We start from the raw sequence: 18,333 nt of genomic DNA, 5'->3' as shown, positions 1-18,333 counted from the left end.
TTGAACAAGCACAAAAACCCTGTCCCACCGAAGGAAAACAAAACAAACAAACAAACAAACAAACAAACAGAAATCTCACCTTGCCTAGACACTCTCCTCTAGTTATTGTGGTGCTGAGGTCATTAGGTCAGATATTTGCGCTGCTGTGCTTTTCCATAGGTTGATAGTTGATGATTTGGCCTTGTTAATCCTTGCTGTATAGAGCTCAAGCATAACTATGTCTAGAAAATATGCCAACCACTGTTTTATACAAAGCGAGCTGAGCTATCTTTTTCTTGGTTGCAGTTGAGCCGGCTAGCCAAATCTTCCTCTGTCTCTCGAGCAGGTATAATTTAGAGTCATCATTAAGTAACAAAACAATCGGGTCAGTAGGAATTAGATATCCAATCACATCAGATATTATGGATGTTGTTTTATTCCAGAATTAATTTACCTATATGCTGGAATGTTCCAGTTTGGAATGTTCCAGTTTGTTCTGGTTGACAGAATGTACAATAGGGAGTGGGAATGACTTTAGAGACGTATCTCTTCTGGGGAGTCCAATATGTCCTATGGCACATGTTGAAGTGGATATACTGGTGATTTGGGTTCTTGGAACAGTGGAAAATGTTGTCCCAAACTGCCTCCCAATTAATTGTGCTCTCGTTCCCATTTCTTTACTATTGGGAGTTCTCCTACGGATACTTATAACAGCTTAGCATAAATCTTGGACACTAATCCTCTCACAGGGAAATCAAAAAAACATTTGACTGGGTGCAACTCAAGATGTGTCTTTACTTTAATGATCATAAAAAGTATTAGTAGTAATTTTTGTATTATTATGCAGGACCCAGTCAAAAATCCATACATTTCAGTTGATGTTGTACTTTAATTATGCTTTTTTTTAAAACAAAATCCCAGCTATTCAAATCACCACAAACCAATGATCAATAATCCATCTTTGAGTAGAAGTTCAGATGAAGGCAAATAAATGAAAAATGTTTAAGAATTTGAAGAATAATTTTAAATGGGGGTGCTTATTCAGCTCGATTAGACTGATTCTGTATTGGAGAGCAGAGCATATACCAATAACGATCTTTCATCTTTAATTGGGTATGCACAGTTCTTAAAGTTTCATTATTCTGGGATCTTAGTTTGTAAAACACAAATTTTCATTACTTTTCTAACACTGGTCAAATTCAACTATATTGGATGTCAGTCTGTAAGTAAAAGTAATTTTTTGTAATTATGGTTTTGTGTGAAGAAATGAAAATAACACCAAATTACAGTTACAATAAGTATTTTATTGATTCCACAGTGCTGCCAGCGCCTGACAGATAAATATACAGTTCTGAGTTTTTTTTCTATTTACAGCTTGCTGAGAGACAATAACAATAATATGTTCCTTGTAGACATACTGTACGTAGAGCTTAACATACTTTGGGCTGGTTTCCTTGTCCAAGCATATATGGTCCCCATTGAAAGATGTTATGCTGTTTCTGTGTCTGTGAAAGAAGCCCTATTAAGTCTTAGTTTGTTAACATGTTATTTGTTGTTACATGTGCAAATCATCATCAGAGGGTGCAGCAGTCGGATAAGCAATGTGTATTCTGTGTGTGTGTGTGTGTGTGTGTGTGTGTGTGTGTGTGTGTCTGTGCAAATAGAACATTTGGAACGCACACATTTTATTTACAATAGATACATTTAGGCTATCAATATAGGAAGAAAAAGTGACATCTGGTAGTGACTGTGTTCAGTAGTCTCAGTTTCACACTAAGCAATACTGATTGTATGCAATAAATGCTGTTACAATCTGATATTTCATTAAATGAACCTCTTTATGCTTAGTTAATTTGCATTGCAGAATTCTTTGCTGGCATTTGCAAAATATTGTAATTTCATATATGCTATTCATTTCATTTAAATTTTTACAAGTATGTTAATTTTCATTCACTCTTTCTGTATACTCTTAACTTACAGTATAACTGTGCACACATACAGGCATGCTCACACATATATCAACCTTGTTTCATTCACTCATAAGCCACAAACACTAAATCTATAAATGCCACACGCTCATATGTTCAAATTGCCCCATAGCATATCACGTCTGACTGCATGATGGATTCCCATCTCATATTCAAATCCAGGTTGTGAGTTTCTTCATTTAGCCATGTTTGTAAATGATCGGTTTTCTCTTTAATGTTCTCCAAATCCCAAACTGTGTGGATCTCTGCAATGTTAAGAGACATATCTTTCAAAATTCCAAATCTGATCCATCTCTGTGGTCTATTTGTACACTATTTATAACAAAGAGCTGATTTTTGCATTTTCCCACCTCTTGCCATGCTGATCTGCATAGGTAGCGTAAACAGTCAAAGTTGACGCTGATGACACCAACTTTCTCTTGTTTGTCCTTCAGGTTAGTAATGGCTCTAGTTATCCTCAAATGCTCTGTTCACTGTGTATTCACTGTATGTCAACATTTTTTAAACTTTAAATATTATATTCCTGAAAAGTTCTCTTTTAACAGCACCAGCATTTTATCTATTTTACCACAATTCCTCCCTGCCCTGTGTTTCAAGTGGAGGTCTCTAAGATTCCTTTTGTCCCCTTCGTCTTCTCCTTCACTTAAGGAGCGATATGTCGTCAGCAAAGTCCCCATGTGGGTGGAGGCAGCGGGCGAAGCGCCACTGGCACACCATGAGACACAGTGGCAGCATGAAGAGTGCGCAGATTCCCGCCATAATGTAGGCGATGGTCATAAGAGTGGACTCGTCCGTCTGAGGGATGTTGTAGCCGCAGTCCTCCAGGTCGACGCCATGGAACGGGCCTTCCACAGAGGCTGTGCGAAACTCATCATGCACTATAAATAGGAGAATGGGATTGTAGGTATTTGAGTGAAACAAAGAGCATGATAACAGATAGTATGTTACTATTCCTTTTCCAATTACATACAGTACATACAAACATCACTGATTATTATCCTTCTCCCTCTTCCCTCCTCATCCCTACACCCTCTCCTTCTCACCATGGCAAGTGCTAACGGCAAAGCCGATGCGTTTCCTTTCTCGGTCGAAGACCACATAGAAGCCTTCCATGATCACAGCTCCCATCACTGTACCAGTGCTGGACTGGGACACTGCAAACTTGTAGCAGTCCTCCTGGGCGGAGGCTACATCCTCTACTGGCCGCAAGTATTGCTGCATTAACAAAAAAGAAAAAGAAAAATCAAGGAGTAGAGTCAGACACAGAACGTCACCAACAAAAAGAAAGGGGGCAAACACACACCCTTGTCAAGTGCTCTGCTCATCCTAATGTTATTCTTAGAATAGCCATACAGCCCTCACTCTAAGGGGGGAATTCACAAAAGGATTGCACAGCTTTTGTGGCCGTTAAACCTGCTCAAATAAGACAAAAATAAACCGTAAATGTACCCTAACCAGAAATGCACGTTAACTGTGCTGCCAAGCAACTAGTGCAAATAAGCCTCATTGCAAAAACAGTTCACTTCACAAAGATCAGTGCTGAGAATAATTTTTTTTCCTTTTCTCTCTGCCATTGTTCTGCATACTGTGTTCTTGACGCCTTTGCGCCAAGAACACAGACCTTGAGAAGTTTTTACTTTATAAATCCCTGTAAAATTATATGTAGATTTTTAGATGTTTGCTATATTTCCTTAAGTGTATTTTCATGTGATTAGATTTTTCGTAATAATAATATTCTTTTGAAATGTCATGATATTTTCCTATTGAAATGCATTATGCTCTTCCTTCCCCTCTTCCATTCTGGAACTTTGCCTGGTAACGGCACTGAGAGCATTTATGCAAATAATACATTTTTGTTATTAATTATGCCATTGTGAAACGGGGCTAAGTAAACTATAGAATTCTAGAATGTTACATGTTCCAAATTACATTTAACCCAGGACTAGTAGAACTGCAGTGTGAATCATATAGTCCTAGGCTTAGGTTAACTCTGGGCCAAGATATCCTAGAATCAACTCTTAGCCCAGGTCTTAAAAGAGAACACAGTTGGAAAAGCGATAAAAAAAACTGAATGTCTTGCAGCAATTCCAGCCCAGTACCTCACTCTCCTGCATGATGTTACAGTAGGTCCCATGGGCAAAAATGTGCAGTGGAAAGTGGTGGTAGAGTTTATATTTTAGTTGCAGTGTATAAATATCAAAGATGTTATAGAAAAAGTGCTGTCATTACATAGTTTGTCCACCAGAGAGCACTGACATGTTTGTTTTAGCATCCGTAAAATGCTCAGTACGTGTCTTGGTAACAATCCTGTATAACCAAATTAGGGATCCTTATCTAATGTTTTTGCTTATACTGTGTGTTAATTGTAAAAATATCAATATCAGCTGATCTGTTTCCTTAAACTCTCAGTTATTACAGTATCAGCCTCAAATCTTTTAGTTCATTGGTACATTTGTGTCTTTGACTTTCGGTTTTACTGAATATGCTAAGGGTACATGGTGTTTTGCTGTTGTACCTGCCAATGAAGTTACAACAGAAGGCAATGAAAGTAAAAACTTTTCTCAAGCGTTTCATTCTGCTGTCAGCATCAAGGTCACAGGCCTCCCACGGATTTAAAGGACCGAACCTCGCTTCCAAATCTCACCGTCAAATCTAATTCATTCCACCACCATCAAGGCCTTTCTGAGTAGCTTTGAATGAAAACCGTTTAATGACTTTTCAGAGCTTCATGAAAAGCTTTAGAAAATATATTCAAAGGTAATTCTCTCTGAAATGTGGTCATTGTTTTTTTCCTCATGGTACCTCGCCAGGCTTTCATTTACTGAGACCTCAAAGAGTATGGCTGAAGGATGATTTATTGTGACACGAGTTCCTGTGGGGGTGCAAAGGGTAATAAAAATGGCATTCATTTATTACAGCCAGCAAAACCAGCTAAGAACTCAGAATTACAGAGGATGTCCATGACTCATTAATGACAAATTATTTAACTTTTAAGGAAAATACCAAAACTTCTTATAGGCTGAGATCTGAAACATGAGTGAACTCCTGCTTTATGAAACTACATTCAGTTCCAGTAAGAGATACTGTGTAATACCTGCGGCAGGATGGAGATTCTGAAGGACTGGTTGTGGTTTTCACTCATCAGGTAGAGCGAGATGACTGGGAAGATGTGCCAGGGTGTAGTGCCGGCCTGCCAACATACCAGCTGCTCCCCCAGCCAGAACCCAGAGGGAAACTGTTCTGTCTGTAAAACAGGGTCAGGAGGACATTCATTATTTCCTTTCCCGTATCCGCTGATTACAAATCAGGCTTAAGTGGTCATGAGACTTGAGATAATCCAATAGGTGTGGAGGGGAAAAAAAGGATTCACATACGAATCATGATACATATAATACAATTCTGACTGCAATAGTATGTAACTAAAAAAAACAACAACCATAAAACAAGGTTTTTCAGAAATTAAAGCAAACTTAAAATCTTTCACTCAAATGGTCCTGAGATGTCTTGGAAAACATGTCTCAAGTTCTTTAAATGCTGTATGTTAGGAAATCTAAAGTTACCATATATGTAATAGGACGATATATATATATATAGTCAAAAAGATATAAAAATGTCTATTGAATATATTTTTCCATATGGTTTCTATTGCGATGTTGAAAAACGAGCGGCCGAACTGCATTACGGCAATATTTACATCATTTGGACTACTCTTTGCGTTCTGATCCTTGCATGTTATGATTTTTTTTTGCACTAAAGTTCTTAATAAATTGAGAAAATACTCAGTACTTTTCATTCGTCAAGTATTTAATTCATATTCAATTAAATATTTCCTTTATTTGCCAAGTACATTTACACATTTGAGGAATGTTTCCTCTACATTTAACCCACCCTAACTAATTAGGAGCAGTGGGCAGCCATAGTCCGGCGCCCGGGGACCATCTCCAGTTGTATTGCCAGTGCCTACGTCAAGGACCATGGCAGCAGTTAACTAGCAAGTATGTCTTTATGGTGGGAGGAAACCCACGCAAACACAGGGAGAACATGCAAACTCCACACAGAAAGGCCCTGCCCACACCAGGGATTTAACCCAGGACTCAGCAGTGTATCTCAGCAGTTTATTATTGAATTACAAGAAAACATGCTATATCGTGGAGTACATGTATAGCGTTATCTAGATATGAAATGACCTATATCGGGATAGCAGATTTTGGCCGTATCACCCAGCCCTACGTTGCATTACTGTAATACAAAGATGAGAGCATTCCTTAAAAAATATAAATATAAAATTAAATGAGGGTTATGCTGATTATATTAAGGATAAGGATTGACTGACCGAAGAGGCTGCTTCAATAGCCTTGACTGCAGCCTGGAAAACCTTTCTAGGCAGTCGAAGGTTGGTGGTGCCACTGTCCACAATGCTCTTATCATAGTTGTACTGTAAAAGACAGACAGTCTCCAATTACACATCTCTTACATAGCTTTCAGTATCAGTGATCGACCTTTAAATCATTCTTTCTTTGTTTTTGCAACCATCTATTCGATCTTACCTCTTTACAGTCCATGTTGAGGTCCTGTCCATTCACCTCGATACGTACGATAATGACCTCATAGTACCACTCCCTACGGATGGGAGTGTACCAAAGCTCTCCCACGTAGAGTGATGGGTCCACTCCTCCGATGACCTAAGATCACAGGGAAAAATAATCCAGCACTGGCTCCAAATATAACATTAAATAATTTGTGTGTGTGTGTGTGTGTGTGTGTGTGTGTGTGTGTGTGTGTGTGTGTGTGTGTGTGTGTGTGTGTGTGTGTGTGTGTGTGTGTGTGTGTGTGTTTGTGTGTGTGTGTGTGTGTGCGTGCGAGTATGTGTGTGTGTGTGTGTGTGTGTGTGTATGTCTCACCATGCTGCCGCCAACGGTAGCGCTGCCTAGGGAGTAGTTTTGGGTGAAGCCGGCTCCACACAACTGGAGAGAGAAAAGGTTGGGGACAGGAGTCTGGCGAACCAGAGAGTCAAAGAAAGGCTCCAATGCCTCGTCAGGCTGCAGAAAGAAAGAGAGAGAGAGAGAGAGAGAGAGAGAGAGAGAGAGAGACAGAAAGAGAGAGAAAGAGGTAGGACAGCTTTACTCTGAATGGCCAAACCAAGCTGCTGTTTTTAGCGTTCAGCTTTTAGTTTCCAAAAGATGAAACAAACCTCATTGTTCTCCTGACCTATCAGCTTACCTTTTGCAAATTAGGTTTCATCCTACAATATCCCCTTCCTTACGTGATTACAGCACTTTTCCCAGAAGTAAAAACTGTAGTAGATCACTATTACAATTTCAATGATAAAAAAGGTAGTTACATATCCAAAAATAAGGTGTTGCTTTTCTTATCACATCCTTCAAATGTTAGGGTGAAGTTGAATTATCCCAAAACTCATAGTGTTCAGCCTCTTACACCAGAATAGGAATTTAGAAAGCTGAGATAAGGACAAAAAAGGAAGTACAGTGTTCTCACTAGTCTTTTACCAACCTCATGGCTCTCAATATATATATATATATATATATATATATATCACACATCTACCGTATCTGGATTTCCTGATCAGACATAGGAGAAGTAATAAACGGCATTTGTAAATGAATGAAATAAGAGCTGCCAATGTTGGGGATGCCAGAGAAAAGAAATGTATCAAGCATGCAGTGTTACAAATGACTGCTTATGGGGCATGATAATACATTTTAAAAGGTGACTCTCTCCACCAGCAGTTGGTGGTGTGTCCACTGATAATTTGCTGAAGTGTCATTTCCCTTACATATTGATATAAATGTAATATTTAGCTCTCTTCCTCCTCTTCTTAATCTCCCTCTTTCTTCTTTGTAGATCGTCCACTTCTATATATTTTATAAAATGTTACTGTAAATACTTAAATTAAAGAGTAAGACTTATATTACTTTTAGGCCCTCGATATGCAAGATGTAATGCAATGCAAAAATACACCCATCAATTTATAAATTTGCTAATGTAGGTGCCTAAAATGTGTAAAATGTGTCCTGTGCAGCTTGAATTAGATAATTTATGAGGAGATTTTTTATTTTTATTTTGACGGACCAAGCAATCCGCTGCTTTTACCCGGGCTATATCAGCATAGGCTAGTCCCAAGATTCCCTCCCAGTTGGATCCATTGATGAAGAAGCGATCTGACTGGGTGATTGCAGCGATGTTGGCCCGCAGCGTGGCGTTGGGGCCATGTGGGACAGAGACCAGGTCGGTGCCCAGCTCCCCCTCCCAGCGACCCTGGGTGTAGGGAACATACACACTCCTCCCCTGGTCACGGTACGAGCTGGAGCTGTGAATGAATGGTAAAACAACAGAGTGGTAGAAAAAGTGGAGGAAGTGAGAATACAGTGGAAGAGAGAGAAAGAGGCGTTGGTTCCTGGAGGAGTTCCACTGTTGTGGTATCATAGAAAGACCAAGTGAATATGAATTAATTATTATTATTATTATTATTATTATGATGATTATTATTATTATTATGATTATTATTATTATGATTATGCTTATTATATAATTCATATATTTCTATGTTTTTTTTTGTGTAAAAGCATTGTCACCTTAAATCAATTATACTACCTACAGTAATAAGATATAGACCAGTGATACCCAATTTACAGCCCCAGGCCAAATCTGGCATGCGATAGGGTGCCGGGTTGCCTGCCAACCATTTTCTAATTCACATGAAAATAAATGTAATAAAACTGGGAATTTTTCTTGTACTTTGAATGCACATAAGGAGCCAGAGTGCATGAAAAAAAAATTAAAACTAATGTGTGTATATTAAAAATAAAATACCAGGGGGGGAATCCGGACCTCTCTTGTGTGGTCCGGGCTAAGCCTGGAATCGAAGCCTTTGTTTATTAACTGGCCCCTGGCCTCCTGTCACTTGCAAAAGTGCTCCCTAAGCAAAGCAAGTTGAGTATTCCTGATGTAGACCATGAGACTATAATTTGCCATTTGGAGGTCAATTTTAACAATATAATGTATCACATGAGACCTCAATAAAGAACTAAAAATGCTGAAACATGGCTCCTTTTTTCTTACAACCAAATGTGTGTCTACTTACAGTGAACGATGGTAGTATCTTCGCAGGAAGGGATGTGCAGCTGCCCCGACAGCAAAGTTGCTGCTGCCTGTATCCACCAGGATGTTCAACTAATGAGACGGAGAGAGAATGGAAGAGAGGGAGAGAATCATTAAATACATGCTGTGTGCATTTTGCAAAAATCAATAGGTTTGTAAAACTGATGCCTGGGTTAGATTGTGAAATTGATTGTGTTCAATCTCTGAAGGGCAATCAAAATCTTTTCTACCTTGGAGACAGACTTGGCCATCTTTAAAAAAAATTCTACTGACGGTCTTGCAAGCAACTTTTCTTAATTACAGCAAGTAGTCAGCCTCACCGCTCACAGATTTTCATTTCTAATAGCTCAGTCATTCTCTGTATCCATTTCTCTTTCCTTGTAGTGTCCTGTGCTGTTTCCTGTTGCCCTTAATGTCCTTCTCTGTCCCCTCTCTGTCTCCACTCTAACCCTCCATTCCTCTCAGGTTCCCCATTCTACTCCCTCTCTCTCTCTCATCTCCTCCTTTTCTGTCTGCATCTCTATGTGAGTATCATATTTTGCGCAATCAGTCAAAATAGTTAGTGAATGTGTGAATGGAGCACAATGTCAGGTGGCGATGAAGACAAAAATATATAATAATAAAATACTATAATATAATACCGGCTGTATATGCATTATAAATCATACTGTAATGTTATGTATCACAAGTACCATTTATTATTTCTTTCTTTCTGCTCTTTTTGGTTGTACTGATGCTTTAATACATACTATGTAGCCTATGTTGTGTGAGTCATACATTCAAAATGCTAGTATAATTGTTCAATTGTAATTGAGTTCAATCAATATATTTTCATATATATTTTACATGTACTAATGGAACTTTGATTGTTGTTCGAGACAACATTGAAGTATAAGCACATACTGTACTATTTTACTGATTGACAAATCAACGAGAATATAGACACAGTGTGGCACAGAAACGGCCAAACAGATGAACAGACAGGTAGCCATACAGCCACAGCAAGCTGTTCAATAATGGATTGGCTCTTTAAATATCCAGAGAAGTGCTACTGTCTAAAGGGCTGGGCCTGCAAGCCCAGAATAAATACTGACGCTGTCTACTTCACGTTTTTCTAACACACACATACATCCATGCCTGCATATGCTGTTTCAACAAACACTGCAATCACTACTGTCATAGTGTAATAACTCTGTACACACTCTGTCATCCTCTTTTGGCCAGAAATTAGCTGACTGCTTAGAATGGATCTGTTACTTTCATACACAACCACACAAACACCGACACTCTAAAGGCTGCATCCTGCCACACTGAGACTTCATGTCTTTCCTGCTCTGTCTCTGTCTTCCTGTCCTCCTTGGCAGAGTGCCTGCCTCATTATATTTTCCCTTCTCCCTCCACTATGGAGGAGAAATCTTCTAGCGGTTACCAGAAAAACACAGTTTATGAAAGTGATTCTAAAAGACCTAAGGACTTTGCATCTACCCAGCCTATAAGGTCTTTTATCACTTCTGCTATTATACTAGTTTGAGTTCAAGACCATTTAACCCAGCGAATGATGAATCATTTTATATAAAACTATATGTATGTACATGCTGGGGCCTTAAAACATTCAGATAATTTGATTGAAGATACCTTAAGACTTAATGAGGGCCTGCAAACAGCCTATCGGTGTGCTGTTATGGATATGGATCTTGACTTTTTAATGAATGGTCACTGATCCCTGACCAGCCGCAGGTTAAAATACACGAGTCTGCGAACTGCTGTTTTTACTGTGGCCCCTGCAGTCTACGTGTCGAAAGTGTCCTTAGGCAAGATACCTTGCATAGTAGTCTCTGCCATCAGTGTATGAATGGATGAATGCTTTAAGCAGGACTTACAATTTGAAACATAATGGCAAGCATAAAGTATGTTCAAAGGTCCTGGAGAAAAGCCATGCATTACGGAATTAAAAGTAGAAAGTGATATAAACATTTTTGGGGCATGCAATGGGTGAGCAACTTCCAATGGCATGAAAGGGCCTCAGATCTAGCATACAGTAATACATCTTCAATTTAGATTCAGTGTCATGGCAAATCTCTTATCTCCTTCATTTTATTTGTTTCTCCTTTTCTCTCAAACCCTCTTACACGTTCTTCTCCTCTCACTCTCATTCACTCCATGTCCCTCTCCATCTCTCTCTCTCAATCTCTCTCTCTCTCTCTCTCTCTCTCTCTCTCTCTCTCTCTCTGTGTTTCATTCCCTCTTTCACCTTCTCCCTTCCTTCTTCTCCTCTCATTCCCTCATCACTTTCTCTTCCTCCCTCTATCCATGGCCCTCTGTGTGCCAGCCTGTACATCGCAGCTGCACCCAGCTGGCACTCCTCACTCTGCAGAATTAATGGTTCCATTATCTGTCTGTATCATTCAGTCCTTTCTCTCACTTTAACACACAAGCAGGCACACATGCACACACATACACACACACACACACACACACACACACACACACACACACACACACACACACACACACACACACGGGCCATCTGTTATTACAGGGCCATCAACAGTATTGGACAATCAGATGATATATTTGAAGTACTTTTCTGTTAACATACTTTAATTTTGCATTCCCTATTTACGGTAATTGTAGTTTGAGTAGAATTGAGTTGCATAGTATGTAGTATGATTATAATGTAGGTCTGTGTATGGTGCTGAGTTAAAATGACCTATTATTGTTTTCATAGTGTTATAACGTGTGTAAATGGTCAAAACAGAGTGAATGACATACAGACACACTGATGCAAGACTGAGGTAAAAGCGATACATGTAAAATTGTACGTCTTTAGTAATGTTAATGCTCTGGCAATATTGTTTTTTCACTTTCATACTTTTTATTTAAAGAAAGCAGTGCATGTAATGATGATTTTAAGGTGGCACCACAGAGAGTAAAGTGTGGCTGGTAGCCTACTTAATGCAACATTCCTGCCAATAAAGGAGATTAAATTCAACTTGGAGAGAGAGAGAGGATGTGGGAGACAAAGGTGAAAATCGCGTTTTGCAGGCTAGAGCCAGACTCTGCACAAGGTAATAAAGAAAAAAATAATGGCCAGTGACACTGAATGTCATCCACAAAGCTTTCTTCATTACTTTTGTGTGTATTCAATGCAATTCATTAGATGCTGTTATTATAGATCTGTTATAGGCTATAGCCCAAATGGTGCATTATATTCCTATAGGCTATTCAGGAGTGCTTTGACATGCTTTTATGTAAATAAAACCTTTAGGCCTACCTTCTGCGGAGGAGAGCCCACGGCCATCTCCACGTAGTATCCCTGACCAGACTTCCCACGCAGGTTATCTATCATGTCCACAAAGCTGATCCCGCCCGCTGCCGCTCCTCTCCGCCTGCGCGCAGCGTGCTTCCCCGCGTGGCCGGCGGCAGGGGGCAGCGGCGGTGGCCGTTGAGCGCGAGCGCCTTGCCGCAGTGGCACGCGAATAGCTAGAGGCAGGCCCGAGGCGTCCGGCGCGGATTGACCGCTGCTGAGCAGACACAACGCCGTCCATATAAACAGACCTGTCAACCAGCGAGGCTGTAACGTCGACGCCTCCATGTTGAAACTCGGTTAAAAAAAGAAAAAGTAAAAAAATTGGGTATGTTTGGTTTTGACTTTACGACACTCGTTCAGTTTGACATCCAGTCTGCAGCGGCACAGGATAAGGGATCAGGTGGCGATGATGCTAAAATGACGGCTAAAACCATGATGGCAGTTGCACCAAAAATATAAAAAAAAAAGGGACAGGGTCAGCTGTGTTTTTTCGTTAAATGAAGAGAAAATAAACCAATTTCAGACCACGACAAAGTAGCCTAACATAACAACAAAGTAAATAGCCTACGCTGAAAATCAAATCACCCTTATAATCAAGCCAGGCAACCCTCGGTGTCACAGATCATTTGAGGCGACGGGTAAATGACAGGCTCTCCCTCCGTGCTCAGCAGCCTACCAACAAACCGCAGGCCTGGGTCGTTTTCTCCGCGCATCCTCATGTCAAACAAACTACCGAAACCATCGTCGGAAGGCAGGATGGCCGGTGAGCTACCGTAATCCGCATCCTTTCCGACCCGATCGTTCAGATCTCCGCCTCCAGGCTTTCACCTCCTCCTCCTCCTCTTCCATCCACCCCGCTGCATCCTTCAGAGCTGCGAGCGCGTGAGTAGGCTATCAACACCGTCAAGGTGAAATATGAAACCACGCGGCTTCCTGTAAGCATTTTCTAAATAAAATCCCCCAAATAAACTACCAGGCAGTATAGGCAATAGCACCGCAGTTATGGGGTAACTGCCCAATCTGTAAAATGGAGGTTTGCCTTTATGTGGGCCTATAGTGAAACATTTTACCATATTTATTTGTGCAATAAAATAATGAAGCCTATGTTACATTAGGCAATACAATAACAAAAAAAAATACAATTTAAAATCCCAAACTGAAATAAAAGCTAATTCTTATCAAAGTGGCTTGGCTATTACCAGACCAATTATTCCACTCTGATGTGACTTTTACTTAATGCAACCACTCCAGTAGTGACAGTTACAATGTGTAGGCTAATTAAAATTCACTTTACATAATAATGAGGACTGCCTTCTTTAAAGAGTTTTGGTAGGCTTCAGCTACATGTGGAGGCTACAGTTGGCCTACCATTAGCCTACATTATAATGCAGGCCTATAAGCCTACCACACACAGGCCTTAAGGGTTTTAAATGATAATGATCAGTCATTTTTTGACTAGTTTGTGATTGTGTGATTGAAATAGATGTTCCATGTTATTGTATAGAACTTTTTTATTTTGATTAATTTCACTTGTTTAACAAGATTATGACTATAGCACACCATATAGGCCTATTGTTCTTTTTTCATAACGTCTTTTATTTTGAAGGCAAAATCGCTGTCATGTCATGGCTTTCGTAGATTCTTCAGGAAATATCCCTGGTCTACAGGTCTACATGTCTACATCCATGGGAAGACTCGCATTCTGGGTAATGGTGTTTTCTCCTTAATTGCTATGCGGATCACAGGTGTTTCCATTACCATAATATCATCTCTTTGGGGGAATTGCTACCTGCTCTACTCCAGAATAATTTAGTCCACCTTGCATTTTGTTATTTGTGTCTAAATTAAGGAAAAATCAGAGGCCAAGATCTCAGAATTAATTTTATTATATCAGACAACAGACAGATGCATTGTAGTTGCACAAATAATAATAACGAGACATTAGATATAGCCTATACTACCAAATTGTTTGTTTTTCTCACCTGTGAGTTTGTAGGAGCACCACTGTATCGTTGCTGTAATCTATAGTACTTTACTATGAAGTGCTCTTACTGTATGCTATTATTTATAGCACATTGCATCATTGCTGTACATCTATCATATTGCCATAGACATTAGGATTTTGATGAAACACTTGCATAGCATCCCTATAAATTAATTTTGTGAGTGAGACCACAAACTATAAACAAATGATGTATGATATTAAATATAGGAAGCAAGCAGTGGATCAAATTGAATTCAAGTTTAGTCAGTTTGCTTCTCTTTATGACAGACTGTCTCTCTCTTGAGATGATCCTGGACAATCCCAGTAGGATGGAATAGGAATGAGGGAAGCAGGTGCTAATACACTATCCCCATCTTTGCTCCCACAGAGTCCCACAGAGTCTTTACAGTGGTGGAACAGTCCACACTGCTCCACCAACAGGGGGGCTGGGTCCTCCTGTCCTGAGGATGCAGGAGAATAAAGTTAGACAGGTATTGATCAGAACTTAGACCAAAGTTTCTATCTATCTATCTATCCATCCATCCATCCATCTATTTATCTATCTATCTATCTATCAAATCTGACTAATTTCCCCACAGCTGATTCTAATCATCAGACTGCTTATTAACCCATCCAGCATCATAACACTGGAGTAGTAATGTTTGAGAATATTTTCTTTTAACCCTGCCTCTTGTATGAAGCATCTGATTGGCAAACAGATCCAACAAATGCAGAAAATTATCCACCAGAAGAAGAATTTTATTCTCAAAGCGAAGACATTTTTCAAAAGGCCTTATACAATCCCTGTGTTAAAATTGTGACTGAAAATGTGTTATGATATTCAAAAAAGAGTGAAAATTAGAATGAAACAATATGTAATCAACACGATTCATTTGTTTACTGTATGTTAAGTCGTTGCACCCAACATATACTGTAAGATACAGAAACATACTCACTGTTTGAAGTCTTTGAGCCCCAGCTTCCCTGCCCTCCAAGTTTGTTGGTGAGGGGTTCAGCTCTGCCCTCTGGTGGACACCACACTGCCAGAGGTCCCGAATAACCCACTCTACACACATTCAAACACGCAGAAACTGTATATAGTCACACAAGCATAGTAGACAGCACACACACCACACACACACATACAAATATGTATATATATATATATATATATATATATATATATGGTTATGGTGATATATATATATATATATATATATATATATATATATATATATATATATATATATATATATATATATATATATATATATATATATATATATATATATATATATATATATATATATATATATATATATATATATATATATCACCATAACCATGTCCCTCACAGTTTACATGGCCAACAACCTGCCATTTGTAAACCTCCGTTCAAAACAAAGGTCAGAGATTAGCTATCATGGAGACTGCTGCCTTATCACTATGTACCAGCTGATAACAGCGATACAGATACACTATGATCTAGACAACTGGCCATTTCAGGTAAAGTCTTTTACATGTGTTTCTTAATCAAGCAAACTGTATTCAGATTTGACTGAATGACAGATAGAAACTTACCTATCCTGGGGGTCTGTAGTCCTGAAGCCTTTGGCAAATGGGTTGCTTGCAATTTTTAGCTGGGTGATCTGAGAGAGAGAGGGGGTTGGGCTGGTTATAATAAAAAGATAAAAGCAAAGAAATTGATCATTAATTCTGTCCTAGTTATATCAGTTAATGCACAATGAAAAGCCTACGGTAGCCTACTGATCCTGGGTTTCCTACCCGGTGGTTCTGATAGGCAGTGACGGCCATGAAGCGTGTCTCAGGGAAGGAAAAAGAGCAGAAGTTCCTGTATGCGTTTAAGTGACTGTTGGGAGCTGGATCTACATACACCACATGGAAGCGCGGCTGATAGCGATGCATGGAGTTCAATATCATCTGGCAAGGAAGAAGTTGGAGAAAACACACAACAAGAAAGTCATAAGAGAGACATTTCAATACTTATGTGTCTTTCCTGATAAAAATGACAATTCAAATAATGTCCTTTGTGTCTTTAAAGACATCGACTGACATGTCCATTGTCATCCAGCAGATTGTTGGTGAGCTTGAGAGTGTCGAAGGATACGGTCTGCTTCATCCACTGGGCTCCATGGGCAGGTGAGTCTGGGTGGAAATGCATCCTGCTTGGGGCTACAACATCCGCTCGCCCTGCCACCAACCAGGATGAGCTGTGGAACGCATATCTGATAAAAACACTCACACACACACACACACACACACACACACACACACACACACACACACACACACACACACACACACACACACACACACACACAACTTCAAATTTCTACAGTAGGCATGTTAAGTTATGATGAAGCTTGCAGAGGGGCAACAAATCTAGGTTATAAGTGGGTAATTATGGTCTTGAATAAAGTGATGGAAATGCTAAAACAGATCATGAATAAGCTAAAAACATTGACTGTATGTTGGAAAAAAAGTACCAATCTCTGTTACACACTACACACTAAGCCCTGTGCACCTCACTCTGTATGTGTGTCTGACCTGTATCTTTTATTGTCAACAGGGATAAAGTCCATGAGCAGGACATATTCAGCACTAGGATCCATCCCAGAGATTTGAACCTGGAATGTTGGAAACATCCTCCTGCAGTTTGTGAACATGTAAATGACCATAATGTAGTCAGAGACAACAGAGAAAGAGGAAAAATGAAGGAGTTTATGATAAGGTAATGAGGAATATAAATATGAGTGTTATTGTTACCTTCCAGCTTTGGTAACAATCATCTCTGTGCCCAGCTGGTCAAACTGCTGCCAAAGTGCATGCATCTCCAGCTGAACTCTGACCCCACTGACTTGGGGGGCCTTGACGCTCGACAGGGACCCCCCGTCTGTACAGCAGGGCAGAGATACTTCACAGGTCTGAGGCATATGATGACCTTAGTAGAGGAGAGATGTGTCGTGAACTTTTGCTCACATTGGATTAGATCACAGAATCATCATCATCATCATCATCATCATCATCATCAAAGTAATGTATATTTTCTCCATTGAGCTCAGATTATTTTGATAAAACAAACACTTACCATCCATCATTTTGTAGGTTTACAAGGTAAATAATATGAATGAATTTGCCGTTTTGTCTTTAATATTTCTGTTCACTCCAGTCCGTTCTTCCACTTCTGATCAAAAGAAGCAACTCTTGTCATTACATCAAGACCAGTAGAGAATCAAACCCACAACTTTGCGACACAACACAGAACTGAAGGCAAAAATCTTCCTCCCAGTCCAGTGCCCGGTGCTGTGGTAGATGTAGTAGTGGAGTAGCTGTTTGTGTCCAAGAACAAGCTGGTTTTATACACCATGAGTCTCTCACTGGGGACCTCATGCCTGCCTCATCCATTACAATACTCATAGTGCCACTGACATGCACTAATCACAGCTGCACGCGCATGAATGCGCCCCAAGAATTGTGAATACACAAATGTGCGCATACATTTTCTATTGTTTCATATAGCCTAAAGCCTTTAGTGGAGCTTGTCTTGACCGACCAGTAGGACATTAATAACATCCTAATCAGCCCAGTGTTACTGGGTGTGGACAGATGAGGACAGCAACAAATTGCGTTTCAACACCAAACTAATTAGAGAGTCAGTTTTTACCTAAAACTGACTCAAGTGGACATTTCTGGTTTGGTTTGATGGCAACATTCTAGCACATTTATAAAATGCAAAATATCAGACAGTGTCATTGAAAAAGTTCTGGACTTCTTTCCATTGTTGTCCAATGTTGTTAGGTACTGGAAATTGTCTTTTTCTCCCAGTGTGGGTCATGCAAGGATCTTTGTCACATAAAGACCTGACCATAGTTCATAACACTCAAAGTAGACACAAATGTGAATGGTGTATAGTGGTGTGTGTGTGTGTGTGT

General features: G+C 39.6%; 2 protein-coding genes across 2 annotated transcripts; both read right to left on the bottom strand.

Annotated features, from left to right (window-relative positions):
* Positions 1-1,297: 1,297 nt before the first annotated feature.
* Positions 1,298-13,237, bottom strand: bace1 (beta-secretase 1). Its single transcript, XM_028573503.1, has 9 exons — positions 12,361-13,237; positions 9,070-9,158; positions 8,079-8,295; positions 6,869-7,006; positions 6,515-6,649; positions 6,301-6,402; positions 5,062-5,211; positions 3,011-3,182; positions 1,298-2,845 (listed from the first exon to the last, which is right to left on the bottom strand). Exons 1-9 carry the CDS (start codon positions 12,679-12,681, stop codon positions 2,607-2,609), a joined length of 1,563 nt encoding a protein of 520 aa, XP_028429304.1. The 5' UTR covers positions 12,682-13,237; the 3' UTR covers positions 1,298-2,606.
* Positions 13,238-14,659: 1,422 nt separating this feature from the next.
* On the bottom strand, positions 14,660-17,499 carry LOC114552907 (T-box transcription factor TBX1). The gene is made up of 8 exons (XM_028574001.1): positions 17,490-17,499; positions 17,168-17,294; positions 16,949-17,050; positions 16,455-16,626; positions 16,166-16,321; positions 15,962-16,029; positions 15,337-15,446; positions 14,660-14,841 (listed from the first exon to the last, which is right to left on the bottom strand). Exons 1-8 carry the CDS (start codon positions 17,497-17,499, stop codon positions 14,660-14,662), a joined length of 927 nt encoding a protein of 308 aa, XP_028429802.1.
* Positions 17,500-18,333: the final 834 nt, after the last annotated feature.

The sequence above is a fragment of the Perca flavescens genome, chromosome 3 (assembly GCF_004354835.1).
Source record: "Perca flavescens isolate YP-PL-M2 chromosome 3, PFLA_1.0, whole genome shotgun sequence".
NCBI classification, from domain to species: Eukaryota; Metazoa; Chordata; class Actinopteri; order Perciformes; family Percidae; genus Perca; species Perca flavescens.
This window is presented reverse-complemented; position numbering and strand designations above follow the sequence as displayed.

Coding starts and splice junctions, on each gene's coding strand:
- bace1 (XM_028573503.1), bottom strand. CDS start 12,681: ATGGAGGCGTCGACGTTACAGCCTCGCTGGTTGACAGGTCTGTTTATA. Junction 6,650..6,868: donor CTACCGTTGGCGGCAGCATG/GTGAGACATACA, acceptor CTGTGATCTTAG/GTCATCGGAGGAGTGGACCC. Junction 5,212..6,300: donor CTATTGAAGCAGCCTCTTCG/GTCAGTCAATCC, acceptor CCTGTTTTACAG/ACAGAACAGTTTCCCTCTGG.
- LOC114552907 (XM_028574001.1), bottom strand. Junction 17,051..17,167: donor ATTGTTACCAAAGCTGGAAG/GTAACAATAACA, acceptor CACAAACTGCAG/GAGGATGTTTCCAACATTCC. Junction 16,627..16,948: donor GTTGACAATAAAAGATACAG/GTCAGACACACA, acceptor TGTTTTTATCAG/ATATGCGTTCCACAGCTCAT.